The sequence below is a fragment of the Hipposideros armiger genome, unplaced genomic scaffold (assembly GCF_001890085.2).
Source record: "Hipposideros armiger isolate ML-2016 unplaced genomic scaffold, ASM189008v1 scaffold_619, whole genome shotgun sequence".
Lineage (NCBI taxonomy): Eukaryota > Metazoa > Chordata > Mammalia > Chiroptera > Hipposideridae > Hipposideros > Hipposideros armiger.
Genome location: NW_017731969.1, coordinates 596941 through 616429, shown reverse-complemented (window position 1 = coordinate 616429; position 19489 = coordinate 596941). Strand labels below are relative to the sequence as shown.

General features: G+C 50.0%; 1 protein-coding gene across 1 annotated transcript in view; it reads right to left on the bottom strand.

Moving 5' to 3' along the window:
* ZC3H4 (zinc finger CCCH-type containing 4) overlaps positions 1-19489 on the bottom strand; it is a 41805-nt gene that overhangs the window by 8923 nt on the left and 13393 nt on the right. Inside the window, exons 3-12 of the mRNA XM_019625213.1 lie at positions 14312-14531; positions 13909-14022; positions 10930-11152; positions 9551-9702; positions 8774-8870; positions 8526-8665; positions 7659-7766; positions 6087-6198; positions 5403-5512; positions 3-127 (exon numbers count right to left, since the gene is read on the bottom strand). Coding sequence (XP_019480758.1) covers positions 3-127; positions 5403-5512; positions 6087-6198; positions 7659-7766; positions 8526-8665; positions 8774-8870; positions 9551-9702; positions 10930-11152; positions 13909-14022; positions 14312-14531 — 1401 coding nt within the window. The remainder of the gene's footprint in view (positions 1-2; positions 128-5402; positions 5513-6086; positions 6199-7658; positions 7767-8525; positions 8666-8773; positions 8871-9550; positions 9703-10929; positions 11153-13908; positions 14023-14311; positions 14532-19489) is intronic.

Sequence of the window (19489 nt, the reverse complement as noted above, 5' to 3'; positions counted from 1 at the left end):
GCCGAGGCGGGGTGGGCAGGAGGCCCACGCCAGGGGGTGGTTTGGGCAGGGGGTTGATGCCCTGCTTCTTCAGTTCTTCGACTTCCTTCTCATCCTCAGCACCTGCTTCTGCATCATCAGCCAACATCTGTGGGTGGGAAGGACAGGGAGTGACAGTCAGGACAGAGTCCAGTTGGATGGACCGGCCCAGTGTTCAGAGCTGAGTTTACTGAGGAAAACTAAATCACAAGGCCCCTGCGGCTCTTACAGGACAAGGCCAGTGACCACAAAGCCTCTTTGGCACCAGACTCACCGCCCTACATCACTGCTGCACCAACTCTGTGACCAGCGGGTAGGGGGAGCCACTCCTGTTTTGCAGCAAAGTACATGTAACATAAAATGTACTACTTTACCATTTTAAAGTGCATAATTCAATGGCATTAAGTGTATTTGTGATGCTGTCCAACCACCACCTCTGTCTAGTTCTAGAACTTGTCTATCACCCAAAAACCAACCCACACCCATTAACAGTCACTCCCATTCCCCCCCACCCCCACGAATCTGCTTTCTCTATATATAGGTTTGTCTATTCTGAACATTTCCTATAAACGAATCATACAATATGGGCCCGTTTGTGTCTGGCTTCTTTCACTCAGCATGATGTTTTCAAGGTTCATCTATGCTGTAGCATGTCATCTATTCTGTGGCTGGTTAATATTCCACTGTCCTGTTTGGATTTGAAGGGCCTTTCATTGCACTTACAATTAAACTCACTCCTTACCCTGACTCACAGGGCCTGACAGCAAGGCTAGGGGTCTGGGGAGGGCTGCGCAGCACCCTGGCGGCTTTGTTTCCTTGCACAGTGCCCCGGACTGCTGGACCCTGAGCACCCAGCCCAATTCAGGCTGCCGGCAGCCAAGCCCTCCCCCTGCAGGGCCCTGCTCTGGGCCAGGCTTCTCCTCAAGCATTTGTTTCTCCCTCTAATCCTAACTATGTGGCTCTGCGTCCCCCAAATGTGGGAGTCTCTTATTAAAGGTCAACTCAGAGTGACTATCCTGGTCTCCTGCATTCATTACTGGAACACTGTCAGCTGCCTTCAAAGCACTGCCCAAACTCTGGAAGATTACTTATTTAGTTGTATCCTTGTCTGCTGTAGGCTCGCCCAATAACTGTCAAGTCCATGAGGACAGGACTGTTTTCTGCCCTGATTTACCCCAGAGCCCGGCATAGGGCCTGATACCAGTACATGAATAATTTCAAAGTCTGGATTCAAGCAGAATGTCTCACCAGTTAGGATCCTGTGCAGAAAAGTTAACACAGCAGACCTGACTGCTCTTGGGAGGCCTTGCAATGCTAGTCTTCAGCTGGTGTCTGGGAACCTGGGTTTCGGGAAGGTTTCCAGCATTCCCTGACTGATAAGGAAGACCACCTGCACCTGAACTGTTATGTACAAATAATGCGCTTTCTGTTGAACACCCCCCTTTCCTTCTGGAAGTCTGGAATTTTGGCACGTGCCAAGCAGAGGCTGCCTCCATGACCAGCCCCCAATACAAACCCTGGGCACTGAGAGCTAATGTGCGCCCCTGGTAGAAAACATTCCACACTGGAGGAGTTAAGTGTGTCCTGTGTTGATTCCACAGGATGAGGAGTCTTGGAAGCTGGTACCTGGTTTCCCCAGCCTTTGTCCCCACAACCCCATCCTTTCCCTTTGCTGATTCTGCTTTGTCCTTTCACAGTAAAATCACAGCCATGAGGATGACTACACGTTTGATCCTGGGAGTCCCCCAGCAAATTGTCGCACCTGGGCCTGGGTCATCTTGGGGACCTTGGCACAGGGTCCTAACATGGGTCTCGGCTCTGAGATGCTCTGTCCCATTCAACTCCTCCTGCCCCTCCACCCAGGGACGGAGGGGGTGCAGGTGGCACAGGCAGGGCCTCCTGGCGGGTATCAAGCAGTTCTCAGCTCTTCTCTCTCTCTCTGATCAGCAGCAGTATCTGGACCCAGGGACAGTAAGGTCCAAGAAGAATATGGCTTTGAGGGGGATAGAAAACTTGGAAAGCTGATCAGTGGAAGACATCTGTCCCTTTGAGCCCTGCTACTCAAGGTATGATCTGTGCGTGGACTGGCAGCACAGAAGACCCTGAACCGGATCCATATTTTAACATGTGCCCGTTACAGTGTGGGAAACACTGCCTGAGACTAGCCATGCTGGGGAGAACCGGGAACCTCATGGTGTCTTTCAGCGCTCACAGTGGGGGGCTGGGGGACAGGCTGCAGCCCCAGCCCATAGGCCCTGTCTGCTTCACAGCCCCCACGTTCTGCTCACTTCCCTCCCTCCCAGCAAGCTGGCCCCTTTCACTTCCTCAACCAAGTGTGCAGCTGCTGCTCATGCTGTGTCCCCTGCGGGCACAAGCCTCCCTCACTCTTTACTTCCTGCCTGCCACTCACCTAGGGGCTGGCAGAGTGTCAACTCCTCAGTAAACTCCCTGGAATGTCAGCCTGTTTCAAAAACCTCTGGACTCTGCACATTCTTTCTCCTATCAGGGGATCCTGGTATGTGATCAGGACCTGCCTGATGACTGGATCCTGTCTCCTCATCACGGTGTCCCCAGTACCCAGGACAGTGCCTGGCAGCAACTCAGCACATTTGGTAGATAAATGAGCAAGGGAAACAAACGTACGTATCTCTGCATCCCATGGACTCTAGAGAAGGGGGGGTGAGGAACGGGCAAAGTGTAAAGGAATGAAGGCTTTGACTGGCCGACTTTGCTGGTTCCTCATTGGTGGCTCTCCCCTGCACACCACCTCTCCTCAACCTGGCCCCAAGGTCCTGCCCACCTCCACACCTTCAGTTCTTGTGATTTGGGGGTGGGGCTCCTACACTCATCTCTCTGGCCAGAGCCACAGGTACCACTTCCACCTGGTCACACCTCATTAGTAAGCGTAAGCTCCGCTCCACACCATCCAGAACCTGGGGCATTATCAAAGACTCCTTCCTTCTCTTGTCTCCACACCCAAACACTGGCATGGAGCTGCTGCCTGGACCTCCTGAATGGCTCACCTTCGTCCTCACCCCCGCCCTCCATCCTGCCATGCCCCAGCTTCCTGTCTGGTCAACCTTCAGTCACAAAGACGGGCCACAGCCCTGCACTGCTAGGTCCTTTCAATGGTAACTCAGTGCCCTCAGGGGTAAGATGAAACCTAATGAGGTCACAGCTCATTAAAAAGGAACAAACTTGACCACAACCTCCTCTGCGCATGTGGAAGGGCGCCACAGTCCAGCCAGTGAATGTGCCCTCTCCCTTTGCCTCCCAGCTCCCACCCAGAATGCCCCATTCATTCCCTCCTTGCCATACTGCCTCCCCTGCCTGGCGCCTATTCTTCCTTCAGGTCTCCTGACACCAGCCTCCTGATGGCCTCCCTGCCCTCCCCAGACTAGATCTACCCGTTGTGAATATGCCGCACTTCTCTGTACCACTCAGCATGCATGCACCCAGCCAACACCCTCTTGTCCATCAGACTACCAGCTGTGGGGCTGAGGTTGTGGTGATCATCTCCCTGCCATTCACCAGCTATGAGCAGCTCTCAACACTGTGAGCACTTAGTGAACTCGTGGCTAACTCATGGCGGAAGCTCTCACCCACAGGACAACCTCTGTGAGCAGCGGTTCTCAACCTTCCTAATGCCGCGACCCCTTAATACAGTTCCTCATGTTGTGGTGACCACCAACCATAAAATTATTTTCGTTGCTACTCTATAACTGTAATTTTGCTACTGTTATGAATCGTATTGTAAATATCTTTTTGTTTTCCGATGGTCTTAAGCAACTCCTGTGAAAGGGTCGTTCGACCCCCAAAGGGGTCGCGACCCACAGGTTGAGAACCGCTGCTCTGCGAGGGTATCACCAATCCCTGGTGAGTTGGGCCTCCTCCTCCTCTTTCTGACCTCTGATCACCTGGGGCTGCCTGCCTGCACTCCACACTTCAGCGTCTCAGCCATGCCCTGCAGTCAGGGCTTCCGTCTCCCGTTCACGCTGGACAAGAGTCTTACCTCACAGCCTGTTGGTAGACTAGAGAGCACCTCCTCCCATTCCAGGACTCAGCCTCTCTTACCCCTCGCTTGGACCACACAATGTCCTGACAAGGACTCCCACCCTGGGTCTTGCATGCTGCCTCGAAGCCGGGCTGAATCACATTAGAGCCCAGGACACGTAAGAGACATGTAAACACATGAGAAAAACCAGAGTTCCCACCAGAAAAGCTGAGCCCAAACCAGCCAAACAGTCCTTCCTCAGACGCTGTGTAGGGACATGATATTTTTGGACATGGCTCTATTAATAGGGCTAAGATACATTGTGAAAATTAATTTCAATCGGTTTCTTTTTACTTTTTTTTAGTCTCTCCCCCAGAAAATTTATAATTAAACATGTGATAGCTCTTGACTTCCAAGACTGGCCACTTTATAACCCCTTTTGATATTTCTTTGCCCAGGTGATATAAATTGTCCAATTATCGATTGTACTGTATAACTAGGTGGATAGCAAAAAAACTTAAACAGGTAGGCCCAATGTGTTCTTATGGACAGCACTGGTCTAGAATGCCAACTCTGAGCTTCCAGCAGGGGGCAGTCCTCAGTCAGATATTGTTCAGTTCCTCACGAGAAATGAAGCTGCCATGGCTTTTCCTACTACTTATCCTGTGAAATATTACAACTCACAAACTCTAGCTATCTACTGATGACAAACCCCTAGTCCTGAAGTATTAGGCTCCCCAAATGGCCTGGAAAGAGAACTTTTTCCAACTTTCCACACTCATCTGCCAATGAGGGGCAGACGTTCTCTTGCTTTCCATTCCCTTGGATGGGTTAGGAAACCAAGGACAGGACGATGGGGCCCCAAAGTTCTAGTGACCGCTCAGGGAGAACAACAGATACTAGGATGAGTTTCAAATATCACCTGGTGAGTGAGGAAGGCCTGACATTTCACCCAAGGGAAGAAGTCTCCCACCAACCTCTATTTTCCTTGTACTTTTTCTACTGCATAATTGAATCCTTAAGACTTGGAAGGAAACATTGGACATTTCCATCAAAATATAACCCATCCCAAGTCTGCTCTCTTCTGTGTGTATGGTGGGCTCTCTCTAAAAGACAGCTAGAAATTACAAGGTATGACTGGAGACATACCAGGCAATATTCTTTTTATGTAGCCGCCCCAGTGAACACTGCCCTGGCTGGAATTAATACATAGATGTGACCACCTCAACTCTCCCTGTAGAAAAGAACAAAATCCCATTTCCTCCAGGTCAATGCAACTGGGAAATCTGGTCCTGCAAAGAGGCCAGTCAGGCGGGCTGCAATGCCAAGTCAGTGGAAGGGGCACTTCCTGGTTTCCGTCAGCTATGGCGACATTAGCCCCGGACGTTACCTTATCCAAAAGCTCTCTCGTTTCCTCGGTCAGAGGGTCATGGGAGAACATGCAGTCGTCTCCATTGATGCAGTTGCCAGTTGTGTGGTACAGCTTACACGGGAAATCACGTTCATGGCAAATTAAGGCAAATGCTTCATCTCATGGAACCCACCCCCGGGCAGAATCCAAACCCCTGCTTTGAAGATGAGGAAAGCCCAGAGAGGTGAAGTGACTTGGCTCAGGTTTGCACAGTGCGTTAACAGCAGACCCAAGATGACACCGTTTCTCAAAACTCCTGCTCCTGAGTGCTGTCCCACCCCACCATGCTAGCCTTGGGGTTGGACCTCGGCTCATTACTCAACAGGAATAGGAAAGTTCAATGATTTGCCCAAAGTTACACAGCCAGTTGGAAAAGTCTCAGAAGGATAACAGGCAATGGTATAGGCTGGTCTCAAAAGTATATATATACATGAAGAGAACATATATAAATAGCATGTGTGCCTCAGTTTATCATCTGCAGAATGGGAACAGCAGGTCTGCCACAGGACAGATGTGAGGGTTAAATGAGATGGAGATGCAGAGAGCTCTTGACACAGCACTGGCACAAAGAGATGGGAAGTGCAGTGGAGGTCAGCTGTTATTACCAGTAAGGAGAAAAGAAGTTTTGCCCGCATTAGATCAAATGTGGGCATCAAAGGATATCATGCATATAGGGGCAGTTCTCGGCTCTGGCACAAAATCCGGTGATGTAAAACTTGCACAGTTCTCGCTTCTTTGGTAGCTCGATGTCATGGCTAAAATTACAGTGGTCTCCCTGGAAGGAAAGCAATGGAAAGGTCAGGTGGGGGCACGATAAGCCCTTGCTTACTCCTGTCTGCAAAGGAAAACACTACTCGTCACCGCTGAAGCACAGAGGGACCAACGACAGAACGAATTCCCCCCTGGGAAAGGGCTGGTTTCCCACCAACTTTATACTTCTGACAAGATGTGCACTTCCTGCTCTCTCACAGGCCCGTATCTCCCTCCAATATCTATTCCATTCCCTTTCACTGCTTCTTTCTAACCCTTCCCTCCTCTTTCCTTCCCTTCTTTCTATTAGCTACTGTTTTCCACTGTTTGCTGTATGACAGCCAGTATCCAGTCTCATGTGTCTTCCTTCCTAACAGAACCCCAATGTTGCTTGGGTAAGAATGTGCCCAGCCAAAAAAGCTTTATTCCCCAGCCTCCCTTAAAGTTCCAGCCATAGATGTAAGCAAAAGACCCCAGGGAGAACAAAACACAGCTTCAATTTTTTAAAAATTCCACCCACCCATTTTTCTTCCTCTTAGCCCTTAGATGTGATGCCTGGAGGCACAGCAGCCATTGTGCTACCATGAGGGCAAAAGCCATATGCTTAAGGATGGCAGAATAAAAAGCAGAAAGGAGCTTGGATACCCCAGGGTGCCAATAACCACTGCACCAATCCTGTACTGTCTACCCACCCCCAGATTCTGTCGTGAGGGATAAACATCTAAGTTTTTAAGCCAGTGGAGTTGCATTTTCCATTATTTGCAGTTGAATACAATCCAAACAAATTAACACCGAGGTGACCTAAAGATAGAAATTGTTCTATACTCATTTCCCCTCACCCTCAGGAATGGCTGTGCTACTCATTTTTCTTTGTTTATATGTATTGCAAGTTTCTAAACATAATATGAATTGTGACTGTAATAAGGTATATTTTATATACATACACAGATTTGTTTAAAATACATATTCTCTGGGCATATGTTTACCAATTCTGTCCACTGTCATTAAATTTGAATAAAAAGCTGGCTAACTGAACAAACATTGGGTTACAGTTGTTTCTGTCTGAAGTCTGTGGTCATTGGTCCATTTTCTGGCATCAAACTCTGCTGTGAAATTCAAGGCTAGTCTGGTGCCCCCCCATCCCCTTTTCTATGGATATCTTAGTAATTCCCTCTCCAACATTAACGTAACCAGAATGTGACATCTTTTCAATCCTAACACTACATTTCAGGTCATATGAATTAGTTGAAAATTTTGGCCAAAAAACCCCCCTCAAACCAAAAAACCCCATATGTGTCATCTTGCTCTGGCATGTCAGTCCCCCTGAGAAGAAAACTGTGTCTTCCAGGCCCCACAGGCATCTCCTCCCCCACCCAAGCCCTGTTCCCAGTTAGTGTCGCCTCTAGACCACTCCTAGCAGCCCATGTGTCCTCTGGGTGGCTACTGCACGACTCCGGCACCCAGGTCCTTTGCCTGGCCCCTTACCCATGTGCACCGCCCCTCCACGAAATATTTGCAGATGACTTTGCCTTTCTTGTCAGACTGCTGGTGGGGCTTGTCATGGTCACTCCTCCGGTAGCTCCCACCACCATCCTGTTAGAAATACAGAGTATGAATGTGAAGGGGAATGAAAAGGGAGGGTGGGAGGACCCTATGCGGGCCAGGCAAAGATGGTCCCTGAGAGAACAGAGTGACAGGAATTGGCTGGCGGAGGTGACCTAAGTGTCTTCACATACAGAGCAGTGACCAGCAGGTTACACCCAACATTGGAGTCATGCGGGGGTCTGAGCCCCACGGGATGGAGTGCTGGCACTCGGATGAGAAAAGCCCCGGTACTTGGAGCTGTTGGCAATGAAAACTCGAGCAGCACACACCTGTGTGGGAACACGTCCACCTCCCAGAGGCTAAGGCACGTGCCTCCCTGTGAACCTCCCCAGGGCTAGCTGGGTGGGTCAGCTAGAACCTTCTAACCTTAGAGACTCCTTACGGGTGACTACACAGGCATGGTTTTATTTATTTATTTTTAAGCTGAGCCATCCTGCCACCTGTTGGCAGCTCAGTGGCTGCTCAGCTCGGGCCGGGAATCAAACCGCTGTTGCTCAGAGCTCAAACTCTTGAGTGAGCTCTTAATCAACTGAGCCACTTGGCCAGCCCCAGGCGTGGTTTTAAAAAACAGGGTCTCACCAGCAGCACATACCCCCTGAAAGATGAGTAGTGCTGATTGGCCCTATGGGACTGGCTGCTGGGAGCAGGGAGACAGGGTCAGCCTCAGAAGACAACTTATTAAAGGGAAAAAAATCCAAGGAGGAGCTCCAGTTAAACACATGAGATCAGAATGAAGAGTTAACTCACGCCCATGTCATCGTCATAGAAGTCATCGTCGTCGTTCATTCCACCCTTGTTCATCCCTCCTCGGCTGCCGCCTCTACCGCGGCCCCGGCCCATCCCTTTGCCTCGACCTCGGGAACCCCGGCCCCGGCCTCGACTTAATCCTGCAGAGGGAAGAAATGGTGTGAACCGCTGCCTCTCCCTAGGACCCAACTCCCACTGCTGCCAGCAGGAGCCCCACCAATTCGTCACCTCCTGGGCCCCCTGCCTACCTCGTCCTCGGCCATCCTTGGACCGGCGGTACTGGTTCAGCTCCTTGGAATAGTCATCATAATCCTCATCTCCCATTGGTTCCTCACTTTCTCCATACTGTAATTCCAGAAGGAAGGAAAGGAGGAGTGTCCCACGGGAAACAATCAACACTGTCCCCAACTATACACTCTGCCCCCTTTGCCTTTTTGTTTTGGGACCACAAGACTCAGAAGGGCAGGTGAGCAACCCAGGGCCTGCCGCCACCGTGCCCCCTCCTCATAGCCCCAGCCTGAGCGGTGGGTGGTCCTAATCCTTTCTGTGTGTTCTTCATTCTTAAAACTCCCACTCCCTGGGCAAACCCATTAGGGCGCCTCTACATAATGCACAGCTGTGAGGCCATAACAAAGAAGGCAAGGAAAAGTCTCAGGCAGGAACAGAACCGGGAGTGTGGTAGCTCTCCTCGAGAGAGCATGCAAGTGTGTGCGGGGCGGGGGAGAAGAATAAATAAGCACCTGACTGCAAAGGCCTAAAATGTGTCTAGAAATGTGTCAAGAATGGGAACTAAGTTGCTGAGACACCAGTGGGAGGAAGATGCAATTTTCACAGATCACCCTTTGGTACCTTTCTAATTTGAACCATATAATCGTTTCCTTGATGACAAAACAATACCCGAACATTTTTAACACATAAATCTGCCATCTGATGCTTTCTTTCCACCTTAGTCTTACAGGCCACCTCCAACAGCACTTGCAGTCTACTAGCCACCCCTCTAATCCTCGGGCTGGGGAAAACCTTACATCCATCTCGTCCTCATAGAAGTCGTCTTCGTCCTCTGGGTGGTCTCCCATGGAGCCTCTGCCCCTGCCTCGGCTGCCCCTGCCCATGCCTCGGCCTCGAGACCCTCCGCGGCTTCCTCGGCCCCGGTAGCCCCTGCCACGGCCTCGGCTGCCTGCACAGTGATTCAGAAAGTAAGCGCCTGAGCAGGAGAAGCAGTAGACCCACCAGCAAGAAAGACGTTAGTTAACCCATTGTTTGCCCAAGGTCAATCAGTTCATCCTCCTCCTCCTCCCCCTCTTCCTCCTCCAAGAAGCCTTCCCAGCTCCTCTGGGTGACTAATGGTCCTCTGATCCCCTCAATGGGGGTGCCTCAGCGCTGTGGACACATGACTGCCACCGCACTCACTACACTGAAAGTCACAATGTCCAACACAGTGGCCAGCGGCTACTGAGCACCCGAAACATGGCTGACTAATCTAAGAGATGCTGTAGGTGGAAAGCACACCTGGATTTCAAAGACTTAGGGGAAAGAGAGAAAGAGAGTAAAATACCACATCTTTCTATTTTGATTACATGTTGAAATAAGACTTTGGCTGTATTAGGTTGATAAGATATCGTTAAAACTAATTCCATCTGTTTCGTTTTACTTTTTTAATGTGACTACCAGAAAATTTTAAAGTACATGGTGGCTTGCATTATACTTCTGTTGGACAGTACTAGTCTAGAATCTCCCCAACGAGCAGGGTCTGACCAAGGGAGGTGTCCAAGAATGAATGCTGAAGGCAAGAAGGAACGAACAGCCACTTAAATATCAAGCCAGGTGTTAGGCAGGACTAAGAACTGCTGAGTTGGAAGGTTCTGGAAGCCCTCTTGGGCTGGGAAATCTCACTGGCCAGGCTGGGTCTGTGGTGCTCTGTCCTCCCCCACTATCCTAACTGCCACAGGTTCAAGGTTCAGAGGTGTGGCAGTCCCAGGAGCTGCAGTCACACCTTGTCAGGTGATGTGAGCTTGGGGGATGGGGGAGGAGGCTTCTGAGTGTGGGGACAGCCAGCTGTCAGTTACCTTGGCCCAGATGTGAGAGAAGCTTTCCCTTCTCTCTGTTCACTGCTGACCAGGAAGTGAATTTAAAAAACCACCTTTAGCCATGCTGGCCTTCCCCCTGCCTCACATCAGCCTGGCTCCACCCCAACCACAGCCTCAGTACTGGACCCTCTTCTCAGGTGGCTAACTCTGGTCCCCCGAACCTTGCATATGCAGCTCCCTGTCCTCTCCTTCTATACTTAACTCTGCCCTACATGACTGCCTGTCTCTTCTTCTGGGCTTGAGGTTCCGTCAGCACTGGGTCAACCAGGTCTATCTCACTCTGCACTATAGCCTCAGCCCCTGGCACCAGGTCTCACCTCGGCCCCGGCCACTGCCCTCCTTGGCGCGCCGGTACTGGTTCAGCTCTTTGGTGAAGTCATCGTAGTCCTCCTTGCCCATGTCCTCTTCCTCGTCGCCCTCATACTCCCCATACTGCTCATTCTCGTAGTCTTCATACATGCCGTAGCCTTTGCTGTCCATCTTAGAGTAGGACTTCTTGGGCAGAGACGTGGTGTGCGACGGGGGGTACTGCTGGTGGGACTGACAGGGACAGAAGGGTGAGTTGGCCCCAGGGCCTCAGGTCCAGACCAAGATGCCCTGTTCCCTGAACTGACACATCTGTCTGGGTGTCTCTGCTGCCCCTGGAGCAGCCACTCTGGGAACTGGTTTCTACCTGAGACCCGGGCAGCGGGCCCAGATGTTTCTATTCTGCAGAAAGGGCCACAGCTTGAAAGAAAATTGAGAAACAGACCCCACAATCCCTGAAGAACCACAGAGGGAAGAGAAGGGAGCTATTTCCTAGGGATATAGAGCAATCTCATTTGGGGAGGGGGCCTGGTAGGCAAGAAGGGTGATCCTTGGTTAAAATTTTCCTGGGGCTTTGGAATTCAATTAATAACCTTCTTGGTAACCAAAGCAGAAAGCCGTTTTAAATGATGCTTTCCAAAGTGTGCTAATGCCAAGAAATACTGGATGAAGTTAAACATATATAAATGGAAGCCCCCAAGATATCCTTTCGGCAGTGAATGGATAAACTGTGGTACACCCAACCATGGAGTATTTATTATTCAGCAATTAGAAGAAATGAGCTATGAAAAGAGCCTGAGTAACTGAAAATGCATATTTGTAAGAGAAAAAAGCCAATTTGAAAAGGCTATATACTGTATAAGCCTAACTCTATGACATTCTGGAAAAGACAAAACTATAGGGACAGTAAAGACTGGTGGTTGCTAGGGGCTCAGGGGGGAGGGAGGGCTGAGTAGGTAAGGCAGAGGGGATTTTTAGGGAATTGAAACTATTTTATATGATAGTATATGATGAATACATAGCTTTATGCATTTGTCAAAACCCAAAGAACTGTAAAACCCTAATGTAAAGTATAGACTCTAATAATAATGTGTTAATATTGGCTCATCAATTACAGTAAATGTACCACACTAATGCAAGATGTTAGTAACAGGAGAAACAGGGTAGGGCTGGTAGGGAGCTATATCATCTGCTCAATTTTCCATAAACCTAAAACGGCTCTAAAAAATAGTCTACTAATTTTTTTTTAAAAACCCACACTCATTATTAAAAAAAGAGAAAATAGAGCCAGCCGAGTGGCGCATTGGTTAAGAGCTGGCTTGGGATGCCAGAGGGCCCCGGTTCAGATCCCACATATGAGGGCCAGTGACACTGCCCTCCACAGCTAAGATGCTGAACAACAGCTCAACCTGGAGCTGGGCTGCCGTGAGTCACCTGCGATGGCGTAGGCTGCAGCCCCTGTGGCAGTGGGTTGCCACGGGCTACCGTGCGTAGCCAGCAGCCAGCGTGAGCGGCCAGCAGCCACAGTGAGCGGCCGTCCAGAAGCCCGTGACTGATCTGCCTCGCCCAGGAAGAGCGCAATGATGGTGCCAACTTGGGCCAGTGAAGCAAAGTCCTCCACAACTAGACTGAAGAACAAACAGATAGCAACTTGTCTGTTCCCCTTCCCCCAATTCCCCAATAAAAATCTTTAAACAAAACAAAACAAACAAAAAACCCAGAAAATACAAAACATAGATACACAGACACACACAACTACTTTAGCAGGTCTTAAAATGCCTCAACACCTAGTTCCCAACCCAAGCGTGTGGCATTCCTTCCCTTCCCTGCCTTCCTCAGGTCTCAACTCTGACTATGTTAGATCAATGTCAATTATACTATCTGACAATAAATTATCCGTTAGTTGATGGATGATGCTGAGTCACAGGCATGTGTGGGACATCTTTAAGAGCTACTAGCTTTAAAAACATTTTTAATCAAAACTTGAAAATCTGATTAAAACTTTGGATTGCTAAAAATAAACAAACCCAAGGGCTGGCCGAGTGGCTCAGTTGGTTAAGAGTTAGCTTAAGAGTGCAAGCTCTGAGCAAAAGGGCCGCTAGTTCAAGTCCCACATGGGCCAGTGACGCTGCACCCGAGCTGAGCTGCCGCTGAGCTGCCAACAGGTGGCAGGATGGATCAGCTGGTGAAAGCACATGCTCCTAACAAGGTTGCCTGTTTGATGGTGGGCTAAGCCTGCCCACAACTAAGACTGAACTCGGCACCTTAAGCTTAGAGGTCACAAGCTGCCAATGGGCAGCCAGATGGCAACGGGCAGCCAGATGGCGACTGGCACCCTCCACAACTAAGACTGAAGAACAACAACTTGGGTGGTCCCCCTCAATTCCCCAACACTGTCCCCCTCCTCCAATTCCCCAATTAAAAACAAAACAAAGAAAAACCTGAAAATCAATGTTGATGTTTTTTTTCTTACAATTAATTGGCAGGGTGGGGGGAAGTATACAAACTGAACAAATAATTTAAATTTATGCTTAAGGTCAGAGATATAATAGGATAAATATTTAACTTCTGACTCCATTCAAATTATCCATTTACTTCTGCAACCATTTGATTCTCTTGCCAATTTCCCACAAAAGGTCACTTCGCAACAGTGGGAAATAGTCATCTATGACAGAGATACATCAGCATCTTTCTTGGGAACAGGGGACATACTGAATCCTGCTAAGGCCATGGGAAGAGGTGGCACAGAAAAACTTTAAGACATGGCTTATAGGGATCAGTCCCTGCACCTGAGAGCTGTGTAACCTGGCTGAAGTTTTCTGAGGCTCAGTTTCCTCACCTGTCAAAGAAGGGTGAAAACAGTACCTAATCTTGCAGGATTAAAATCTGTGTAAAGTGCCACGAAAGAGCACCCAGCACATGGCAAGTGCTCAGGCTCAGTAAACATAGGCAGTTTTACTGCGTGGGGGCTCCAACAAGCAATTACTCACCGGTGCGTATGGGGGGCTGTACTCTCTTGTGTACTTGCGGTGCCCCTTCTCGCTCGGGCTGAAATCCGAGTCATCAGAGAAGTCAGAGAAGTCATCGCTAGAAGAAGCATGGCGCTGAAATGACAGAGGAAGTGGACTTGGCGAATGTGCTGCAGGCGGCCACTCTGGCAGTCAGCCCCAGTACAAGCACTGCTGGAATGTGCCGGAAGGGCTCTGTGTGAAACACCTCACCTACGGGCATTTAGTGGCAGTGGAGCATGAGCTACAAACTCTTTTAAAAAATGTCTTTATCCAATTTGGAGAAGGAAAAAACACCACTATTAAGAGTGCCCTCTGGCCTGACAAGATAAGCTCAGGCCCTAGAGCTCTCAGCCAGGCAGCGGTAGCCCTACTCTGGACCTACCTTGTGCTTGGATTTCCTCCTCTTCTTTGACCTCCTCTTCTCCTTCTCCCGCTCTTTCTTCCGCTTCCGCTTCAGCCTCCTGTGAGACTTCTCCTCGTCCGAATCGCTGTGGTGCTTCTCCCCCTTTTCTTTCCGGCTCCTCTCGGGCCCTCCGGAGGTGTCCTGGGTCTCCTCGGCCCCATCATCTTCCAGTTCACCTTCTTCCAACTCACCATCTTCCCTACAAACCAATCCCAAAGCCAACATGAACATGGGTTTGAGAGGAAACCTCTGAGGGCTCTGGGCAGGCCAAGGCTGACAGGAACGGAGGGCCCGACTGCTGTGAATGAGATCTGTAACCCCTGTGAGAGGCCGTGGAAGACCATGGGACCACTGCCTCCCATCCCACCCCTCGTACTCCCCCCAAAAGGGCTGCATCTGATCCCTGCTAACCTGGGTGGGGGCTGGGGGCTGGGGGAAGGGACAGGGACTGACGCCATTGGAGCAGTATTTCCCAGTGTTCCCTAAGACTAGAGTTCTAAGAAGAAGAAAAGTGGTGAGGTTCTGTTGTTAAATGAATTGAGGGAATCCCCATCTTGGGGATTTACAATGCTTAACACCATAAGAGAAGTTCCCAGAAGACCTACAGTCAAGAAACCTTTACAAATTGGCCTCAGAGCACTTCTGAAATTCACTTGACCACAGACGCTGCTTCTCTCAGGGAACAGGGACTAGCATCCCTCCCAGAGAACACAGCGGTATGCAATGGCCTGGGGTCACCTGCTCAGCCCCAGCCCTATGGATGTGTCCTGTCAGCTGGTGGTGGTGTCTGTGGACAGCGGAGAGAGGGCCATGGTTCTGAACCAGGGATGGGCCCGCAGACTCCTGGACCCAACCCACAGGCAGACCTGAGGACACTGAAGGTATTTTTCAAAAGCCCCTAAGAATCACTAGTGAACAGGCTCCGGTCCCCAGATTCTGAGGTCTGACCCACACCCTCAGCTCCACAGCTCTGGGCTGGAAGCAGCTAGACAAAGGGAAAAGGGTAGAAGGAAGGGCCCCAGGCCCCTCTTGAGGTCCTCACATGACAGCTGTCAGAGTGCATCTGCAGAAAGGGTCAGACTCCCACCTGCTGCTGACCACCTTTTCCCACCTAACTTGCCTTACCTCTGGGCTCCCCAGCCAAGATTTCCTGACTTTGTCGACTCCCCCACATCACCCAATCCCCAGTACTTTAAAAAATAAAAGCACTCTCCAAACATGACAGATGCTGCCAATAAGACACTCTAAATATCTAAATATCTGTGGGGCGGGGTGGGGGTGAGGGGATAAATAGGGTTAAGAAAGGAGCAGCTGGGAAAAGAACCCAGTTTTTTAGCCAAACCCACAGACACAGTTTTCACAAGTACAGAAGCTGGTTTAAAAAAAATAAATACAAATTGTAAAATGCTCCCAAAGTTCCACATGCACGACCATGGAAAAGTATGTGTGAGGGTTTAAAAAAAATGCCTTCCTTGTCAATTAACTGGGACTCAAACAAAGAACGAAGATAACATAAAGAGTAACATAATGAACCCATGTCCCAAAAGGCTAACAAAGGGAACTAATCTAGGCAGAAAAAGCCTCAGCTGCTAAGACGGGCCTGGGGTCAGTGTGGGAAGCAGCTCAGCAGGCGAGCCGGCTGGAGCCCCAGAAGGCTCTAGCAGGCTTTGTGGAGAAACCACAAACTGACCACTTCTCTGAGGATCCTTCACAGCCCTTTCATTAGCATCACTCCCTTTGTCCGCCTTGGTGCTATTCCCCAAACGTCAAGACCTTCAAGAGGAGCCTTTCTATTAACACTCATTCCCAATTCAAAGGGGTCGGGTCCACTTAAAACCCAAATGGTCCAGCCCCACTGATACCCCAGCAGAGGTCACGGGCAGCTCTCAAACACAAAATGCAGGACACAAAACTCTGATGTTTCAAAGGAAACAATACAGAGAGGTGACCGACGTGCACCTCGTGTTGTTTCCTTGTAAAAGCAGATTGTCTTGGGCCAGCCCCACAGGAAGACTCCCAGTAAACTAGAACTTTGGAGAAGGCACATTCCTGACATGTGAGGCACCTTCCGGCTCGGGCGAGGCCCACAAAACAAGGCGAGGCTTGAGCAAAGCTCTCATGAGACAGAGGCAACTCTGCTGGAATGGCCTCACCCACACTAAAAGCACCACTTGACTAGGGAAACTGGTTTTGGTGAGCTCACTAGCCAATCTGAGGGAGAAGCTGTTATTCTGTGTGGCTGCCTGGAGTTGTGGAAGACGCTGGGACAGTGGTTACTGGAGCAAACACGACATGTGTCCCTGATGGGAATACTGTGGGCGAGCCAGGTGGCCACACCTCAGGGAAAATACCAGGAGAGACAGGCAGACTAGACAGGCTGACACAATGGAGCTGGGGAAGGCCCAGAGACAGACCAGAGAGGTAGAGGCTGGTATTCCATAAAGAAAAGCTATAAAGAGCATCCCTCTCAACACTTGACTCTGGGAAAGAAAAAGCTGAGAGCGGCATGGGCATCAAGAATGCAGAACCCAGGGCAGGGATGGGACCACAGTGGCACAGGAACCGCTTGGGCTCTCAGAAACCCGGATGAAAGAAATAAAGCCCAAGAACACCAATAGCAAAAGACTCTCCTGGAAGCAGGGGTAGCCTGTAAGAGTGGAAAGGACAGTGGGACGCCACCAACCCTCTTATTTCAGACACGAGCAATTTAAAGGGAGAGTAGTAAAGGGACTTGTGGAGGTCAGACAGCCAGGGGATAACACAGAAAAAACCAAAAACAGACTTGACTCCCAACTCTAAGCGCATCGTTCTTCCTGATCGGTAAGGAGGGAAAGGGAAAGAGAAGACCACTCATCCACCAACTGCTTGATGCCACAAACATTTCTGAGCATGTTCTCCGTGCCGGGTCCTTGAGCACCTACTTTTCTGCATTGTCTTCATAGGAAAAGGTACAAGCTATAAGAAAGCCAGTCCACAAGGCAGCCTCCATGATACAGGGCCAGAGCAGCTGAGCCACTCTCTCATCTGCACCTGCTCCCAGGCAAAGACATTGGGGCACGGCAGGTGAAGGTCTTGCCCAGGGTCAGCTCAGGCCTCCATCCCCTTTCTGCTGCCCACTGTGGCTTGGATAAAGGCATAGGCTGCTGTACATCTAACACCTGGAGGCTGGACCACAAAAGACCATCCAAGCAACTCCAAAGCCTTCATCATCATCAAGAATGATTGCAGAAGGGCCAGTCGAGCGGCTCAGATGGTTAAGAGCTCGCTCAAGAGTGCGAGCTCTGAGCAACAGCGGTTCGAGTCCTGGCCCGAGCTGAGCTGCCAACAGGTGGCAGGATGGCTCAGCTAAAAAAAAAAAAAGAATGACTGCAGAAGAATTAGCCTTCATTCTGAAAGATTTCCCAAGGCAGGTCCACCCCACAAAGACTTTCAGCTAAAGAGGGGTTCTCTGCATCATCTATATTAACAGCCTCAGGCACATTTGGGCTCAGTGAGAATCTACTGTACCACTTTTTATAAAGCTTTTTACAAAAGGGGTAGTGAATACATGAAATTTTGTTTCCTTAGAGTTGGGAGACGAAAAATAAATAGGATTAAAAATTGCTGGTGATTTATAAAAGGAAATGAGATAACGGAGGGGACACTGGGATGGTGACACTCGACTGACCACTGTGCACTCTCAGTGCCATCTGGCCACACCCTGCTCTCAAACTTCTCAGAGCACTGGGCTAACCTCTGGTCATCTGAGGGGGTGCCCTCTGCAAACACTGGAGAGTCCCAGCTAAATGCAGTCCCCACATGAATACGGGGTGTATTTTCAGACTCTGTTCAACAGAAAATCAAACCAACTGGGGCAAGGGGTACAAATCCTGTGGACACTGACACAACTGTACAAAGGCAGTCTCCACAAAACAGCAACCAGGTTTAAACGGTGCCACTTAACAGGCTGCCTGCAAAATCCATGTCAAAGCGGGATTAAATACCGAGGGAGCACGCTTAATAGACTGTGACATAATCCCCCAAGAAAAGTGGGGGAAGCCCCACTGCGCTAATCATTTCAATCAAGACCTGCCAAGCCCTCTCGAGACCAGCACGCAGAAGAAGCCCTGCAGCGCTGGCCTGGGCAGAGACCACCTATTCCCAGAGCAATGTCCCGGGATGCACCAGGGCCAGCCTGCCACAGCGACCAGGGATAGTAAACTAACCACACTGGGAGACCAACTTGGAACTGGAGCCTGGGAGGAAATGAGAAGAGGCCAACGCTTTGCCTAGGGTCAGATCTGCCTTGCACCTCCTGGATCTTATAAGCTTCCAGGCCATTTAAGTTTCCATTCGCAGAGCTGGTGACAGCCAGCTCCTCCTCTCGGGTCAAAGAATAGATCTGGGTACCCATTGTAGGAATGCCCATTCAGCCAATTCCACAGGGCAAAGAAGCATGGTGGGTTCATCACATACCATGGGCCTGGCAAAAACAGTACTTTTACCATGTTTCAAAGTAGGCTGGCCCCACCCTCCAGCCAATGGATTTGGGCATCTGGCTTTTTTCTGCAGACCAAGTAACTCAACCAGCTCTGCTCTTCCCTCACATGTGTTCTCAGTACATGTAGCCTCAGGCTTGGTCATCTCATCTGCAGAATGGGATAACTGTAGTAGTACCCACCTCCAGGGGTTGTGAGGGTTAAAGGGGATACTGTGGATCAAGCCCTTGACAAGAGAGCAGGCACAAAGTACTGGGCAAATAGTAGCCACTGGTTTTAAGAGCCTCTACATGGATAACCCTAAACTGGCTGGATGTCTATTGGGAAGTGTTTTCTCTAAGGAGAAGCTACAGCCAACTTCCCTTTAGGGCCGCGGCTAACTGCTGGCCAACAAGGTCCCCTTTCTCAGGCACCGCCCTCTCTCAACAAATCCTGCTGATGAAACTGACAAAGCAACAACAGCTCCCCTTCCTCAGCACTAATCTAGGTGGTACCAGAAAGTAACCAAGTGGCTGACCAGGAGGGAAAGGCACAGGGAGAGCTGAGAAGGGACAAAGGCCCCTTACAAAAACAAAGCTTGGCAACATCGAAATTCTCTAGAGAAGAGAGTTGGGTGGAAGTTGAAAGGGGTCTGGGTTTGTGGATCTATCTACCTGGTTTACCGAAAGAAAGAGAAAGG